The 17389-nt window shown below is 47.9% G+C and overlaps 5 protein-coding genes across 5 annotated transcripts; 4 read left to right on the top strand and 1 right to left on the bottom strand.

The window, feature by feature from the left end:
- Positions 1 to 368: 368 nt before the first annotated feature.
- Positions 369 to 692, top strand: TRUGW13939_02149 (uncharacterized protein; the record flags this gene model as incomplete). The annotated part of the gene is made up of 1 exon (XM_035485343.1): positions 369 to 692. One exon carries the CDS (start codon positions 369 to 371, stop codon positions 690 to 692), a length of 324 nt encoding a protein of 107 aa, XP_035341236.1.
- Positions 693 to 1981: 1289 nt separating this feature from the next.
- Positions 1982 to 3261, top strand: TRUGW13939_02148 (uncharacterized protein; the record flags this gene model as incomplete). Its single annotated transcript, XM_035485342.1, has 6 exons — positions 1982 to 2066; positions 2115 to 2172; positions 2224 to 2328; positions 2399 to 3005; positions 3085 to 3167; positions 3228 to 3261. The coding sequence occupies 6 exons, from the start codon at positions 1982 to 1984 to the stop codon at positions 3259 to 3261; spliced, it is 972 nt and encodes a 323-aa protein (XP_035341235.1).
- A 358-nt stretch (positions 3262 to 3619) lies between these two features.
- On the bottom strand, positions 3620 to 4321 carry TRUGW13939_02147 (uncharacterized protein; the record flags this gene model as incomplete). Its single annotated transcript, XM_035485341.1, has 3 exons — positions 3620 to 3704; positions 3757 to 4073; positions 4139 to 4321. 3 exons carry the CDS (start codon positions 4319 to 4321, stop codon positions 3620 to 3622), a joined length of 585 nt encoding a protein of 194 aa, XP_035341234.1.
- A 1146-nt stretch (positions 4322 to 5467) lies between these two features.
- TRUGW13939_02146 (uncharacterized protein) lies at positions 5468 to 8630 on the top strand (the record flags this gene model as incomplete). Its single annotated transcript, XM_035485340.1, has 3 exons — positions 5468 to 5584; positions 5643 to 5980; positions 6035 to 8630. 3 exons carry the CDS (start codon positions 5468 to 5470, stop codon positions 8628 to 8630), a joined length of 3051 nt encoding a protein of 1016 aa, XP_035341233.1.
- Positions 8631 to 9741: 1111 nt separating this feature from the next.
- Positions 9742 to 16289, top strand: TRUGW13939_02145 (uncharacterized protein; the record flags this gene model as incomplete). The annotated part of the gene is made up of 12 exons (XM_035485339.1): positions 9742 to 9759; positions 9819 to 9879; positions 9946 to 10187; positions 10256 to 10362; positions 10422 to 10656; positions 10708 to 10801; positions 10853 to 11367; positions 11424 to 11708; positions 11768 to 11885; positions 11950 to 12000; positions 12383 to 16058; positions 16127 to 16289. 12 exons carry the CDS (start codon positions 9742 to 9744, stop codon positions 16287 to 16289), a joined length of 5565 nt encoding a protein of 1854 aa, XP_035341232.1.
- Positions 16290 to 17389: the final 1100 nt, after the last annotated feature.

The following is a 17389-nucleotide window of genomic DNA, read 5'->3' as shown; positions in this document are numbered from 1 at the left end:
TAGTCATAATATGTTTTTTTTTTTTTCTCACTTAGTAGATTCTATTACTGGGTGATTATTTTCATTCACCGAGGCACAGCTGGCCGACATGTCACATGACCCCCGCGCATCATTGGCCGGGGTCGTTAGAATCTGAGATGGTCGTCACCAGTATAATGGAAAGAAAGAGAAAAACGAAAAAGTCCAACTTGAAATGATCCTTTTTGTATACATCTACGCCCTATTTATTGTCCTCGCAGTCAAGCAAAAAATTAGCCGCATAATCTTCAAATCGCGCGCTTCTTCCAAACAAGCCAGATAGCAACACCACTAGTCCGTTATAGTGAAACTGCTTCAAAAAAAACAAAAAAAAAGGGCCTGTGATTGAAATGACCACCACGCCACCAAAAGAACAATTATCAGCAAGACAACCTTTTTTTCAGATACACTATTTCGCGTCCGCAGCGTCGTTTACACGCAAACAGAGCGAGTCGCTGCCGGCGCCGTTGCCGTTGGCGGATTTGTTTCCGTTGCTTGAAGCGAAATATCCGGGAATTACGCAGCGGGTGTTGAAGAGCTGCAGTGTGAGTGTCGGGTTGGATTATGTGGATGTTCCTGAAGAAAATGGGGAAAATGGGGAAGAATCTGGGGTGGTAGTGATGATTCAGGCTGGCGATGAAGTGGGCATTATTCCGCCGGTGAGCTCTGGGTGAGCTCTACATTTACGTTTACATTTTACATCCTTTTTTGGTGTTGAGCGAAAAAATACGCGCTGAAAACTTTACACAGTGATTGGGAATGTTGGGGGGGGTTTTTTTTCTTCCTCTCTCAGAGATATGTACATAAAAACATATAATTCAAATCAGAAACATGCAGGCATGATTCGCAAAACCCTCGACCTTGAACCCGTGACGGCCAGCACGTGGTCGCTACATACACTGCGTATGACACTGATATCAGGAGTTCTGCATAACTACCGCATGTCTACAATGTTTAAAAATAACCAACGCATTTTGTCGCTATCCCCAAATATCCACTTGAAACACAAATATGTTAAAAACACTCATGCAGCCCCGGAAACACCCGAGCCACACTGGTTGGAATGTCATGTCAATCATTAATATCTACCCACTATGTACATGTACTAGTATGTAGAGTACATACTAGACAGTAGAGGTCATGGTTGACATGCACACGTCGCGGAAACGTGACAGCCACGGTTGACACATTCCTTCGAGAAACCAAACAAGCTCATGACACCAGTTGACCCTGCACAGGGCACAAATGTACATTTCCAAGCTAGAGAGGCACTGATCAGCCGGTCGAGAGTAGTCCATGATCGACAACAACATTTGGGGGAGAAAAAAAAGAAAACATGCTCAACGGGTTTTTTCCTTCTTGAAACAATCTCCACTACTGAGAATATGTTTCAAAAGACAGAAGAAGAATAAAAATAGCATCGCCTAGAAACTCAAACATTTCACGTCGTCGCATAACTTATTGATTCGTTGCATAGCTGACTGCTTGATTTCAGGGTGCCCACCCTGCTAGCCCTATCTGTATAAAAACCTGCCTGACGAATTTTTAAACATGCTGTTTCTGCTATCATCATCAATAACAAGCAGCAGGCGCTTACACGCAAGGGGACAGCAACAACAACAACAGCAACAACAGGGTCGGCTTGTTTGTCTTGAGGCGTTGGAGTCGCTATATGTTTCTTGCTATTGCATTGAGACCGAGTTTCAAGCAGAAGTCACGAGGACCAGGCCTGTGTCTGGGATTGTGAGACAGCTATTTAAAAGGTCTCAAGGTAGAGACTAGTCGAACTATGAGTGGATATCTCACGCCGACGAGGTCTTTTGTCGTGAGCTTTATCGGATATCTTTTTTCTCTCTAAATGTTGCTGACAGGAAGAAGGAGGCAAACCCGAGAAACAAATCTTGTGATAACTTGTCGTATGAATACAACTTTTCATTCCAACAGTGCTTGCTAAGTGTAGCTAATGATTATCGTCGTCAGGATTCATGTTCTCACATCACCTGTCCAGGCATTCAAATATGAGAATTCCCGCAGATATCATTCCTACCGTACGTCTCCCTCTTTCGTTGGTAGAATACAGCTAAGAGACCATACAGGGGAAGGATCATACTGGGGTCCTAATGATGAACAAGATGCATTGCATCAGACGGTCACGTTAGTTCGAAGTCTTTTTTTTTGTAAGGGTCATGCTAATTGATCAACTAGCCACCGGCTTTTCAGCCTTCTCCTGAACGACAAGCTCTATCTCGCTCCGCTTGCAAATCCTCGTAATGTTTTGGATATCGGGACTGGTATTGGGCTGTGGACGACGTAAGAAACCCAAAAAAGCAACCCCTGGGGCCCAGAGAACGAGAAGTCATTTAAATAAAAAAAATAACAGAAACATGGCAGACGCCCACCCTACCGCCGAAATCCTCGGCATCGATCTATCGCCCACCTGGCACGACCCATTCCGACCAAACTTGCGTCTCGAAGTCGACGACTGCTGCTCCAACTGGACGTATGCAGACGAAGGCCGCGATGCGTTTGATTTTGTGCATATCCGTTGTCTGTACGGCAGCATCCACGACTGGCCACGTCTGTACCAGCAGGCCCTTGAGCACCTCAAGCCTGGAGCTGGATATATCGAGCAAGCGGAAATCTCCCTAGTGCCGCAGTTTTGCTTGCTGGGCGGCCACGAAGATAGTGTGTTTGTGGAATGGTATGAGTTTTGGCGTGACTGCGGTAGGAAAATGGGCAAGTCCTGGTTTGTTGCGGATAATATGGCCCGGCTTATCTATGATGCTGGGTTTGAGGATGTTTGCGAAACGCGGTTTTTGTTGCCTCTTTTTGGCGGCAACGACAATGACCATGACCATGACGATGTTACCGAAGATAATATGTGTAATAACAGCGCCCGGCGGAGGGAAATTACAAGATGGTTCAAACAGTTCTGGGAGACGGGCATGGAGGGATGGATTCTGGCGACTAGCACGAGGTATATGGGGGTATGTCTGTCCCCGAATCTGTTGTTCCCCTGCATTGCAAATTTCGTTCCGAGTTAACAGGTTTTTTTAATTTTACAAGTGGACTGCAGACCAAGCCCGAGAATTTGTCAAAAGAACGCGCGATGCATTGATGAACGGAGAGAGTGATGTGTATTATGAAATGTGAGTTGTCAAGGTTTATGACTGGTTTTTTGGTACGAATGTTAACCGATACTATCTTAGGGTTATCGTGTATGGGCGGAGACCTGAGAGTTAAGTGAGAATCACGAATCTGGGAATTGCAGTCATGAGTTATGCTGTGTTTGCTATAATACGTCAGACTTTTATTACTATTGTTGTACTGGCTATTGTTAGGTCTTAATGTCTGGACTGTAAAATAAATGACTATCCACGGGATAAATGAGTGCATAGAGCATGAGCAGGTAACCTCCAGAAAAACAGAAAACCAAATTATTAGAAAGAAATAACACTGTCCACCCAAAAAAGAGAAGAAGAAAAAAAAAGAGAGAGTCCATATATTAGTTCCCGACAATGATACGAAGATTGCCTCCTTCAAGATGTTTGATAGATCCACGGCATAGCACAGGCAGATAGAACAAGACACGTCGTGTCCATCACACTTTCGCATCATCCTTATTAGCTCTTCTGCTAAAAAATACCAAGATGAGTCCGGTCAGGACGGTGAACGCGAAGAAGATGCTAGCCATCCAGTTTAGCTATAAGTAACATTTCCGAGAGGAGGAAAACCTACCAGCTAGCAATCACCAACCCCCATATAGCTTTCATCTCATTACAAATCTCTTTCGAGGTAGCGATAAAATCGGTAAACATGACTGTCTTGGTCACACTGTTCAGGACACTAGCCAGGGTAGACGCAAAGGCAGACGCAGAGCCCGATCCGCCAATGTCGTTGCATTTCAAATAAGAAAGAGGCTTGCCGGCAATAACAGCAATAATAAGTAGACCAGCTAGGATCACCGAGTCAATAGCCAAGGGCCATACATATGTCACCTTTTGATCCCAGAAGAGAATGCTCAAAATGATCAAGTAGAGGGCAGTTAGGCACACCTATCGACGGTTAGTATGTGTGTACTTGTGAAGTTGTGACTTGTGACTGAAGACGAGAGACTCACCAAGGATAAGATGGCCACTACTAGGGAAGGGGGGTTGGCTTTGACTTCGATCATCTTTGCAACAAAGTTGGCAGTCAGCCCGATGATGATAATAAGTGTTATAAATTGAGCAACGCGCAGAAACTGGTAGCTGACACCCAAAATTCCATGGCGGCTTTTTCTGAACGATGGTAGTCTGGACATTTTGAGGAATGAATGGGTATTTCAAAGGATGTCGAAAAGGAGTGAGAGTTGAATAAAACGAGGGCGAGCCGGCGCGTGCGTCTGTAATGAAGGTATGAAAAGAGGAAAAAGAGAAAGAAAAGCCCCGGGTTTGACTTTTGAAATGATTAAGAAAAAAAGACAGTCATAGAGAAAAGAATGAGTGATTGCTGATTAAAACGAGAGATGCAGACCGCGGCCATGACTGTTTATGTATTCCGCAGCCAGGTCTAGAACGGCCGCTGCCATAATTAGCAGGCCCAGACAATGACTCTTTTCAGTTTCACCATTCAAAAGAAGAAAATAAAGCATGCCGTGGCTGCAGAACAATGGCACAGCTCGACGTACGAGGATGACACAGACTGTATGAGTACGCGCCGGGCGGGCCAATCAGCGGGCGGGAACTATACAGAGTCAAAAATAGATCTGAGTAGCCGCCGATCAGGCTTTTCGACACAGGGTCTCTGCCAGCCAACGGATCCAGTGACATGGAGTCTTGATGATACAGACAGCTCTTCTGTAGGCATCTAGGCCTGGATTCGCTCTGCAAGGGCTGTTTCGTCGCCTCAACACAACGGGAAGCTGTCCCTCTCCATGCCGCTAAGAGCTATCGCATTAACTCGCAGCTTGCCCCTTCGAATCAGAGCTTTTGAACTAGCCCAGTTTTGAGTCAGAGGTTTCCTTCAGCAGCGCGTAACCTCTCAAGCTCATGGAACTAGTTCTCATTTCTGACGAATCCTGGTCGGCTTGCCCAAGAGCTCTCTACTCTCAAGGCCCAGCTCATCTAGAGTGAAGATCATGCCTGAAAATAGTGTCTTCGTAAGACTAGCTCTAGAACGTCTAGAGGTATCTATTTATTGCAACATCTCTTATTATAGTTTCAAAACTGAAACGTGAAGGTATCGTTCTCATTGGTGGCTTTAAACTGGGGATGGATGGCTCACCGCCAAGGCCTCGACGCGTGCGGGCGGTAGGTTTCTGCCGGCAGTATGCTAATTTTTCCCTTATCGACAACGGCTTTTTTGGCCACATTTTGTTTACGATCAGCTGCCAGCCTCTCGATAATGGGTAATTAGCGATTAAACCCCAAAGGCGCTCACCATGCAAGCTTACGCGTGCGCCCGCTGCATGCGATCGCAGAGGCGCTCCCTGTCAACCGTCACAAATCTGACCTTCCGCAACTCGCGCCGGAGTCCGAAGATCGACCACCGAGCGAGGCGTTCGTTGCATGATGAACCGAGCGTGGTAATTTAGAATCCTGATATAATGGTTGAATGATTTTTGTTAATACTCACTATCACAGAAACCTGAACAATCGACTCTCAGCCGAACCGCAATCGACAACTACCTCCTCAGAACCGAATTCGAAGAGAACAGAGACATCAGGGAATATTTGCGCAAATGGCAGGCCCAGAATGTCAACTACATGGATCCAGTCCGTGGCCCGGACACGTCAAACCCGGCTCCATCAGATGGTGGCTGGAAAGGAAATATGCTGAACGACAACCTTGCCTCCTTCGACGAGGCGGTTGAACGAGCCCAGAGTGCCGTCGAAGAAGGTTCGGATTTCGACATACAAATGAACGATTCCTACGAAACTGGCGAGATTCTGGAACCTGGTGACTTGGTTGGGTTTTTCTCGTGAGTTCCCTTAATCCATCATTCTGCGTTCATTGCTAACAGCCAACGTCGTAGTGGCGTGGGCCTGATGACACCGGCGATCTATATACGCTCCCTCGAGAGACAAAAACAGTTTTATTCTCTCAGAGGCAAATGGCGTATCGCATCAGACAGGGATATTGACGTCGTCATAAAAAAATTCGCCTCGAAAGAAGAAACCGAAGCTCTCATCCCGTTTCTGCCAACCACTATTGCCGCAACCGATATTGAAATGCAAGCTCTTACCGAGGGGGGTGTACCGCGATCTGTGGGCGAGCCTCTCATTAGCAAACTACAGGACTTTGACTACGATATCAAAGCCATCTACAGAGAAAAATGCAAGCGATTAGACAAGGCCTACTCTCTTCTCGCGCATTCAAAAGATCGTTGCATATATACGTTGCAAGACATGGCTTGCAAAGTTTTGGATATCAGCGAAGAGGAAGTAACTCCGGCGGAACTTTTCGCGACTCATCAGGCCATTCTACGCTCCCCGTATCTTATTATGAGCGATCGCTCCTCGATCTTCACCGACAAGTATACTGTACAACCAAAAACAAAACAGGCTGCTTTTGATACCGTTGTGCAATGGATCCGCGATCACGAAGAATACCAAACCAAGGTTACCATAGGTTTTAAAAAGGTGGATTTCTCACACCATCCTATGCAGAAATTCCTCTCCAAGGCGCAGCGATTGATCCAAAAAAGCCGTGAAATTCGGTCGCCAACGACAATGGCAAATGTTGGCCCTTGCTCACGGCAATTTGAACCGAGTGAAAGAAGTGATGGTCGAGTATATAGCAAAGTCAAGACGGAGCAGTTCAGCAAGAACGATAATATGATTTTGGAATATTTACAATATTATACATTCCCACGACTTCGGATGACTACGGGCTTGCCTAGATACGGTGCCGTTCATATCATGAGAGCGACAGGGATGTATGCTACGGCGGATATCCAGCGTGGAGTCATTCCTCTTTTTCTTCAGGAGCTAGGAGTGATCTCACCTTGGGAAAACGTTCATATCCTGGACCATTCTTTAGCTCTTCCAAGTCATGACATCGACAGTTGCCGAGAAAACAACACCGCAGGAGACCAAGAAGTGGTACAATACAAAAAGGATGCAATGGAAAACTCAAGAGTCGACTGGGGCGACTTGCCGATTTACTGTATCGACGATCCCGGCGCAAAGGAGATCGACGACGGTATTTCCTTGGAGCCTGTGCCTGGATCTGACGATACATTCTGGGTTCGTGTGCATATTGCCAATCCATCGGCATTCGTGCCCTTTGATGATCCCGTATCGAAGTATGCCTCTGAGTGCATTTCGACCGTTTATCTCCCTGAGCGAACTTACCCTATGATACCGCCCGAAATTACGCAGGAAAGCTTCAGTCTTGCTCCTGGTCGTCCCACGTTAACAATTAGCGCCAAAGTCAATATCGAAGGCGAGGTTCTCGAGACGAATATCACCAACGGGTATGCTCGGAATGTCGTCTATTTGACCCACCATAGGTTACGGCGCGTGTTCGGCGCTGGCGAGGACCTAAAAGTCTTTACAGTGGGAGGCGAGGTTCCTAGCAAACCCGAGGAGCATTACAAAGAAACCCTTACGAAGGAGGAGGAGGATAAATTTCACATTCTGAGGAATCTCATGACCAAGATCAATCTGAAATGGCGTGAAAATGGTGGATTGACCTGGCCGGATTCTTTTGGAAAGCAAAACCCAAGGGTTTATACCGGCGAACGGCAGATTGAACCGCATGAGATATCTGAAGTCACGCACGGAGGCTACTACCTGGGTGATCCAGTCATTGGATTGCAATGGAATGGAGGCGATCCTTACGATATTCCAGATCTTGGAAAGATGAATCTTGTCGCATTAGTCATGAGATTTGCATGCCACGTTGCTGGCCGCTGGGGTGCAGAGCGCAACATCCCTCTAGTCTATGATGGAACTTTTTATCATCCAGAATATCCGCCTCTGACGCCAGCCAAGTTGAAATCCTTTGAAGCGGCAGATTGGCTTCGCTTCGCTCCCCCCAAGGGTCACAGTGCCTCCAACCCTCTCGTCCATCACGGCTTGGGCGTGGATGTGTATACCAAGGCAACCAGTCCTCTGAGACGGTATACCGATCTCCTCGCGCACTACCAAATCGAAGCAGCCCTGCGGTACGAGCAAGAGCATGGCGAAAAGTTTGACGCTAAGAAGACGCCCTCTGCCTTGCCCTTTTCCACACAAGACGTGGACCAAGTCCTTGAACGGATGGAGTCGGTGTACCCCGTTATCAAGAACCTCCAAAACTTCTCCAACACAAGCTGGGCATGCCAGTTCCTGTTTCGAGCATTTTACTTTGGCCAGTGCAAGCTTCCAGCGACTTTCCCTTGTATGGTACGCCAGCGGTTAGAAAATATCTCGACTCTGGGGACGAAATATGTAGGCGCATACGCCGGCGAAAACCTGCCGTTTGGTATGCGAGCGCGACTTTTTGTGTCTCAGGAATTCGACGATCTCGACCTCCTCGGTACAGTGGAGGCTAAGATTATCGCCGTTGATATGTCACTGAATGTTATTGATATGGAAGTTGTTCGAAAAGTCAAGAAATGGGAAAGGAAGGGTGATTGGGCCTAAGAGGGAACTTGGGAGTTGGTTGGGGTAGAGTAAATGATTCTATATATGTACACTATCTATGTAAATTAATACCATCGCCAATGCGCATGTAAACTACGAATAGTTCACTTCTGGATATCGTGATAAACAGTCCACTGATCTTAAATGACCTCATAGTTGCAGTATTCATAAATCCAATGATCGTGACATGTGTATAAGATTTCTCTCGATATTAATGAATACAAGTATAGTACAAGGCTGATTCCATCGCAAACAACCAAGGCAGAGGTCTTTAATCCTTCCTTGCGTTTGAGACCAACACCGAGATGATGAACGCCACCGTTACCCCCAGTTTATGCGATAGAGTCGAATGTTTGATGATAGGGAATGAAACGAGTCAGGAGCTTACACACTATAAAAAAAAACCAACAGTTAGTAATGTGCCTGCGATAATAATGGGAAAAAAAGTAGGATAGAAAAATGACTTACGGAGGAACGAGAAACTCGCTCAAACTGCTGTGGAAAAAGGCAACAGCCGCCTGCACAAAATATTAGACAACTTCATTTGGAAAAGGATAATTAATCAAACATACACTGAAGATAACCACACTCCTGACAATGGTTGCGTTCTCTGGGTTGGTGACTTCCTTGTATGCGGTGCCGAAAAGGCTTTCGTTCTCGCGGCCACGGCCAGCGCCCTGCACGACACGCTTCGGAGGCATATTGTGTGTTGTATTGCGTTTTTTGTAGATATATTAAGCGACGACTTAGGCTTGTGAGTCGATTGACGTGATGTGTTCGTTTTATTTTTGTTGTTTGAGTTGTCGAATGATGGAAGTTAATGATAGATTTATCGCCGAGAATTCTTTAGCAGCTGCGGCGGACTGCGGGCGGAGCTTGTTCGGCCCGCCGTAGTCGATTGATTTCAAGAGGGGAGCTGCACCGGTTGCGCAGCCTGAATAATATCTCTTGTCCAAGTCACAAAGCAGGTTTATTTGGACTTGTGTTTTGAGGTCCTGTTTCTCCGGTGTTTTCATTTGCTGGATATTAGCCGGCACCTCAAACGGTCTTTTGCGACCACTGAGCGACTTGAAGCAGATTCAGAAAAACACCTTCTTTGAGGATGGCCAGCATGAATGATATCTTCAAGGTAACTGTTCCAGTATCCTCTGCTTTTTTATTCAATGGACTAACACTCCGTGTCTATAGAAACCTACCGCTGTCCATGCAAGTGGCAAGCGAAAGCTTGAGCAGCCCAATCACGACCCCAGTGCGCCTTCCTCGTTCTGCAAACTCCTGTTTTACTAGCGATTGACTTGAATATTTTTCTCTCTAGCCGAACTTTACAAAGCTGCGAAGCTCGGGGCGAACGGCGACGTCAAGAGCAAAGGCAAATCCGCGGCAGTCGAAGATGAAGAAGAAGAAGACGAAGGCGAGGCTGGTCCAGAGCTCCCGCCTGATTTTGAGGAAGACTTGCCAGATGACGAAGAAGGCCGGTTTTTTGGTGGAGGGATGACCAAGGAAACAACGCAGGCTATGGAATATCTCGACCAGCAGGATAAGGACGAGGGAATAGCTGTGAGTGGGAAAAAAGAGAACGAATTTCAAGATGATACGGATCTAACATGACTGCTCTCTTTTTACAGCCCGAGAAAATCGATGTCGCCTGGGTTCGTCGCCTAGCCCTCAACTTCGAGAAGCGGATATCCAAAAATGCAGAGCTGCGAGCGAAATTTGAGAATGATCCACAGAAGTTTGTGTCCACGAATATCCACCCAGGACAGTCGCAGTGTTCTAACATGTCGAAAATAGGTTCATGGCCTCCGAAGCCGATTTGGATACCGACATAAAAGCCGTCTCAGTGCTGTCGGAACATCCAAGTTTATACGAGGAGTTTGCGAAGCTTGGATGCGTTGCGTCTCTGGTTTCGCTCCTTTCGCATGACAATACGGATATTGCTATCGATGCGATTCAAACGGTATCGGAATTGATTGACGAGGATGTACAAACTGAGCAGGGCCAATGGGACAGCCTTGTAAATGCAATGGTAAGGGCTAGTTTTTTCAATAATTGACATGAAGACTAAATTTCTCTCCAGCTTGATGCCGACGTGATTGAACTACTGGCTCAGAATTTGTCTCGGCTGAACGAATCCAGCGATGCAGACCGAACTGGAGTTTATTATATTTTGAGTCAGTTTATACCCTAGTATAGCCGCTTTTCCTTGCTAACATTTTGGGTAGATGTTTTGGAGAGCCTGGCGTCACAATCATCAGTTGCAGAGAAAATCGGCCAAGATGCCCACACAATGCCCTGGCTTGTATCCCGTATACAACGAAAGGAGTCGCCAGTCAGTCAGAACAAACAATACGCTGCCGAAATTCTTGCAATCATCTTGCAGTCCTCCCCAGCGAACAGAAAAAAGTTTGCTTCGTCCGATGGAGTCGACACTCTCCTTCAACTATTAAGCTCCTACCGAAAACGAGATCCAGAGAAGGATTCGGATGAAGAAGAGTACGTGGAGAACTTGTTTGATTGTTTGACGTGTATTGTCGACGAGGAAGAAGGCAAAGCAAAGTTCTTGGAAGCTGAAGGCCTGGAGCTTGCCCAAATAATGCTGCGTGAGGGTAAACTCAGCAAGCAGCGAGCGTTGCGCGTACTAGACCATGCGCTATCGGGGCCCACTGGTATTGCTGCTTGCGAGCACCTAGTGGAAATAGCAGGCTTGCGAACCATTTTCGGAATGTTTATGAAAAAGGTGAGTACTTTCTTTTTTGTAGCTGTGCAGCTAGTTATTCTAACAACCCGCTGCAGCAAGAAACAGAAGCTATCGAGCATCTATTGGGCATCTTTGCCTCACTTCTACGACTTTTACCCGGAGGATCTGCGCCGCGAATACGTGCTCTTGCCAAATTCATGGAGAAAGACTACGCGAAAATCGACAAGTTATTGTCTCTCCGAAGAGAGTACTCTTCCAGGTTGAAACCAGTTGAAGCATCTATCGAGCAGGAGCGAAAAGAGGCAGACGAAGAGGAACAGGAAATGATGGCTGGTGAATGGCTGTCACGCCGACTCGATGCCGGCTTGTTTTCTCTACAGGTATTTTACTTGGATTCATAACATAACTTTACATATATGGTGACTAACTCGATTCAAAGACCGTCGATATTATTCTTGCTTGGCTCATTGCCGAAGACGATGGAGCAAAGAAAAGGATCATCACATTACTTGCCGACCGAGACGAGGACCTTTCGGTCATCCGCCAAAACATTCGAGGTAATGACGTCCTCGAGGCTATCCTTCAGTGGTAAAAGATTAAAAAAGCTGACATGTCTTGTAGATCAAATGAAGGATCTTGGAGATGAAAACGAGGGCGAGAAGGACCTGAAGGGTATGCTGGACACACTCCTACAGTTTGTACAATAAGCCTATAATAAGGAATGTATCAATATAATGTACCGCTACTCCCGTACTCTTTGTTATACCTCCATGTTCGTTGTAGCAGCCTCCGGTGTCTACAAAGGTCACGTGACTTTAAAACACGCTAGGCTCCAAGGGGTTAGGATGCCAGTCGCCATAGCGGTCGGAGAAGAAGAAGAAGATCCACCCAAAGACTCAAAGAACATTCACTCTTCCTCGTCTGCCTTTCCTCCTCCACCGCCCCCTCCTTGCTCTTCCTCGACTATTCCATCGTGATTTCATCTCTCACGCGCGCGATCTCGCGCCTCAGGTCTAGGGTCGCGGGTTATCACTCTTGAAAAGCTTTCTTCAAGTGCCCCCAATCGAAAAGCTTTCGGAAGTCGCGATCGATCGAGCAAAACAAAAAGGAAAAAAGGACATCATGGCGGACTACGAGGAGGTCTACGAGGATGAATACTATGACGATGAGGAGGAAGGGATCACTTCGGAAGATTGCTGGACCGTCATTTCGTCTTACTTTGATTCAAAGGGTCTAGTTTCGCAGCAGCTGGATTCCTTTGATGAATTCATTTCATCGACGATGCAGGAGTTGGTGGAGGAGCAGGGACAAGTGACCATCGACCAGACGATTACTCCCAACGAGGATGAAATCGACCCCGTGGTCATTCGTCGATACCAGATCAAATACGGCACGATCATGCTTGCTCGACCCTCGGTTGCTGAGATCAACGGGCGAACGACCATTCTGCTGCCCATGGACGCCCGTCATCGAAATCTCACCTACGCCTCTCCCTTGTATCTTAATGTCGATAAAAAACTGACCGAAGGTCGCGAACGAAAAGTCGCTGACCGTGACGGCGAGGATGGATTGGATGGAAGCGAGGATCAAAAAGTTTCTGGCACTTTCTTGGACTGGGAAGAGAAACCAGTTGCCGTCACAGAGGAGGAAGCCAAAGGCTGCTACATTGGCAGAATACCGATCATGTTGAAATCGAAATACTGCCTGCTGAGGGACTTGAACGAACAGAGCCTTTACAACTGGAGGGAGTGTCCATATGACTCTGGTGGTTACTTTATTATCAACGGAAGTGAAAAGGTTCTAATCGCCCAGGAGCGAAGTGCTGGAAATATTGTCCAAGTCTTCAAGAAGGCACCTCCAAGCCCGACGCCTTATGTTGCGGAAATTCGAAGTGCCGTCGAAAAGGGCTCCCGCATTCTTTCTCAGCTGTCGCTCAAACTTTTTGCTAAGGGAGACAGTAGCAAAGGTGGCTTCGGACCGACGATACGATCATCTCTGCCGTATATTAAAACAGACATCCCCATCGTCATTGTTTTCCGAGCCCTTGGTGTTGTCTCTGATGAAGATATTCTCAGCCACATTTGCTACAATCGCAACGATACCCCAATGCTTGAGATGTTAAAGCCGTGCATCGAAGAAGGCTTTGTGATTCAGGATCGAGAAGTCGCCTTGGACTTCATCAGTAAGCGTGGCTCATCACAGACGAGTATGAACCACGACAGGCGTGTGCGGTACGCGAGGGAAATCATGCAAAAGGAATTCCTTCCTCACATCTCTCAGAGTGAAGGAAGCGAAACTCGAAAGGCATATTTCTTGGGCTACATGGTACACAAGCTTCTACAATGTGCGCTGGGCCGTCGAGATGTTGATGACCGAGATCATTTTGGTAAGAAGCGTCTTGATTTGGCTGGTCCACTTCTAGCAACGCTTTTCCGAACCCTCTTCACTCGGGTCACGAGGGATCTTACTCGCTACGTTCAGCGCTGCGTTGAAACAAACCGCGAGGTCGTGTTGAACGTCGGTCTCAAGGCTGCTACTTTGACTGGTGGTCTCAAATATGCTCTTGCTACGGGTAACTGGGGCGAGCAAAAGAAGGCCATGAGCTCCAAGGCAGGTGTCTCTCAGGTGCTCAGTAGATACACATTTGCTTCTAGTCTGTCTCATTTGCGACGTACCAATACACCAATTGGTCGAGACGGGAAAATCGCCAAGCCTCGACAGCTGCACAACACTCACTGGGGTCTTGTCTGCCCAGCCGAAACGCCTGAAGGCCAGGCTTGTGGTCTGGTTAAGAACCTAGCACTGATGTGCTCCATCACTGTTGGATCGCCTAGCGAGCCCATCGTTGACTTTATGATTCAACGAAATATGGAAGTTCTCGAAGAGTTTGAGCCAACGGTCACACCCAATGTCACCAAAGTTTTTGTCAACGGTGTCTGGGTCGGTGTTCATCGTGATCCTGCACATTTGGTTAGCACTGTTCAGGCACTTCGTCGACGGAACATGATATCGCATGAAGTAAGCTTGGTTCGCGATATGCGTGACCGAGAGTTCAAGATTTTCACGGATGCTGGCCGAGTGTGTCGACCTCTCTTTGTGATTGACAATGACCCCAGGAGTGAAAACTGCGGATCGCTGGTACTTAATAAAGAGCACATCCGCAAACTCGAAGCAGATCGCGAACTTCCGCCGGACCTTGACCCAGAGGAGCGGCGTGAACAGTACTACGGGTGGGAAGGCCTCGTCAAGTCAGGGGTGATTGAATATGTGGACGCCGAAGAAGAAGAGACGATTATGATTGCAATGACACCAGAGGATCTGGAGATCTCGAAGCAGCTGCAAGCGGGGTATGCGATGCCAGAAGACACCCACAATCCGAACAAGCGGGTTCGCTCTATCTTGAGTCAAAAGGCGCATATCTGGACACATTGTGAGATTCATCCAAGTATGATTCTGGGTATCTGTGCCAGTATCATTCCGTTCCCCGACCACAACCAGTCGCCCCGTAACGTATACCAGTCTGCCATGGGTAAACAGGCCATGGGAGTCTTCTTAACGAATTTCGACCAGCGCATGGAAACAATGGCCAACATTCTTTACTACCCGCAGAAGCCGTTGGCGACTACACGATCTATGGAGTTTTTGAAGTTCCGCGAGCTGCCAGCTGGTCAGAATGCCATTGTCGCCATTGCATGTTACTCTGGTTACAACCAGGAAGACTCTGTTATTTTGAGTCAGAGTGGCGTTGATCGTGGTCTGTTCCGTAGTTTGTTCTACCGCACGTATACTGAAAGCGAGAGGAAGCTTGGCCTGCAGACGGTTGAAACGTTTGAAAAGCCAACGCGTGCGGATACAATTGGCATGAGGAAAGGCACTTACGACAAGATCGAAGATGACGGACTTGTTGCGCCCGGTGTGCGAGTTACTGGTGAAGATATCATCATCGGGAAAACAGCGCCGTTGGCACCGGATGCCGAAGAATTGGGCCAGCGTACTCAGGCTCACACCAAAATCGACGTGTCAACGTCCCTGCGAGCGACCGAGTCCGGTATCATTGACAGGGTGTTGGTCACTGCGGGCAACGATGCCGAGTTGAAATTGGTCAAGGTCCGAACGAGGACGACCAAGATACCTCAAATTGGAGACAAGTTTGCGTCCCGCCACGGACAAAAGGGTACGATTGGTATCACATACCGACAAGAGGATATGCCTTTTACTCGCGAGGGTATTGTTCCTGATCTGATCATCAACCCGCATGCCATTCCATCGCGTATGACGATTGCGCATTTGATCGAGTGTCAGCTCAGTAAAGTGTCTTCGCTCCGTGGGTACGAAGGTGACGCCACTCCCTTTACGGATGTCACGGTCGACTCTGTGTCCCGACTTCTGCGCGAACACGGCTATCAATCGCGCGGCTTTGAGGTCATGTACAACGGACACACTGGCAAGAAGCTCCGAGCGCAGGTGTTCCTCGGACCTACATACTATCAACGTCTACGACACATGGTGGACGACAAGATCCACGCGCGAGCTCGTGGGCCGACGCAGATCCTGACTCGACAGCCCGTTGAAGGTCGTGCGCGTGACGGTGGTCTGCGATTCGGAGAAATGGAGCGCGATTGTATGATTGCCCACGGCGCCAGCGCGTTCCTGAAGGAGCGACTGTTTGATGTGTCTGATCCATTCCGGGTTCACATTTGCGACGACTGCGGGCTGATGACACCGATTGCGTAAGTCTATTTTTTTATTTATTATTTTTTGTATGGTGTGTGTATAGACGCTAACAGATGACGTGCAGGAAACTGAAGAAGGGCTTATTCGAGTGCCGACTGTGTAACAACAAACACCGCATCTCGCAGGTGCATATTCCGTATGCAGCCAAGCTGCTCTTCCAGGAATTGGCCGCCATGAACATTGCAGCACGCATGTTCACTGACCGGTCTGGTGTGTCTGTGCGGTAGTGCACTTCTACGTTTGGATACTTTTTTCTTCTTCTCTTTTTTTCTTGTTTCTATACGAGGACATTCGGCATCCGCAAGGCGTACAGCGTTATTTTCTATACTCGTGTCCACTTTCTTGTTCCCTAGTTATTCCCTGACAAACTGGAAATTTAGATCTGCCTTTTAATTCCTGACAGCCAGATGAGGGGCCAGCGGCTGGTCAGACTGTTGTATTAACCAACCCATTACAAAATGACATTATACGTTGCATCTACAATACATCCTTGGGTAGTCGGACCGAGTCGGCCAGATAAAGTTGGATTCTTCAGACTTGTTCACCGAGTAAACAGTAAACAGTAAACATCATGTGTCCAGCGACTCCACCGCAGCACGCACTATTCGTCGATATTCATAGACGATGGTCTGCAAATTAGGGCTTGCACTAAAGCCCTAGTGTACAGGTGTTTCTGCGGGCAAGTCGGACGGCGGGCGGTGAGTGGCCGAGCGCGCAGGCGAGGGAGGGTGGCCGGCGGCAAGCAGCGCGCTCGCACTGGTCGACCTGCACGTCTCCTCATCTCGTCAACATCCCCATCTCGCATCATGGTCATGGCGTTGTGCTATTCATAGCTCCAGCGCAACCATCTCGCCCAATCACTACCCAGGGATATGCGCCCATCACGGCCATCACGGCCATCACCTGGTCCACCAGCGCAATTGGCAGGCAATGGCAGAGGCCGCCGTCCTGCACCGCAACGCTGGCCAACCCCGCCGGCCACCACGATGCATCAAACCAGCGGCCGTATCTTCACGTCTTGACGCGGGCATCTTACGCCTGTCCTGCACTTGTCCTGCACTGTCCGACGCTATGCTACTCACTGTCCAGGTGCCCCGCCTCGCCCATCTCGAAAAGACTCATGCCGTATGGTTGGTCCCCGCAACCGCCCAACATAAAGATGCGTTGCCGCCCATCTCTGTTTTTTCTTTCTTCTTTTCTTTCTTCAGCAAGCTTTTTTTTCTCTTTTCAGAGCTGCCCCTAATTTCAAAGTACCAAGTGCGCTGGTTGCACTTGTTCGTTGTGTGTTTGCCGCCTCTATTCTAATTTTATCAATTACTTCAGGTAA

Source organism: Talaromyces rugulosus, chromosome I (assembly GCF_013368755.1).
Source record: "Talaromyces rugulosus chromosome I, complete sequence".
NCBI classification, from domain to species: Eukaryota; Fungi; Ascomycota; class Eurotiomycetes; order Eurotiales; family Trichocomaceae; genus Talaromyces; species Talaromyces rugulosus.
This window is presented reverse-complemented; position numbering and strand designations above follow the sequence as displayed.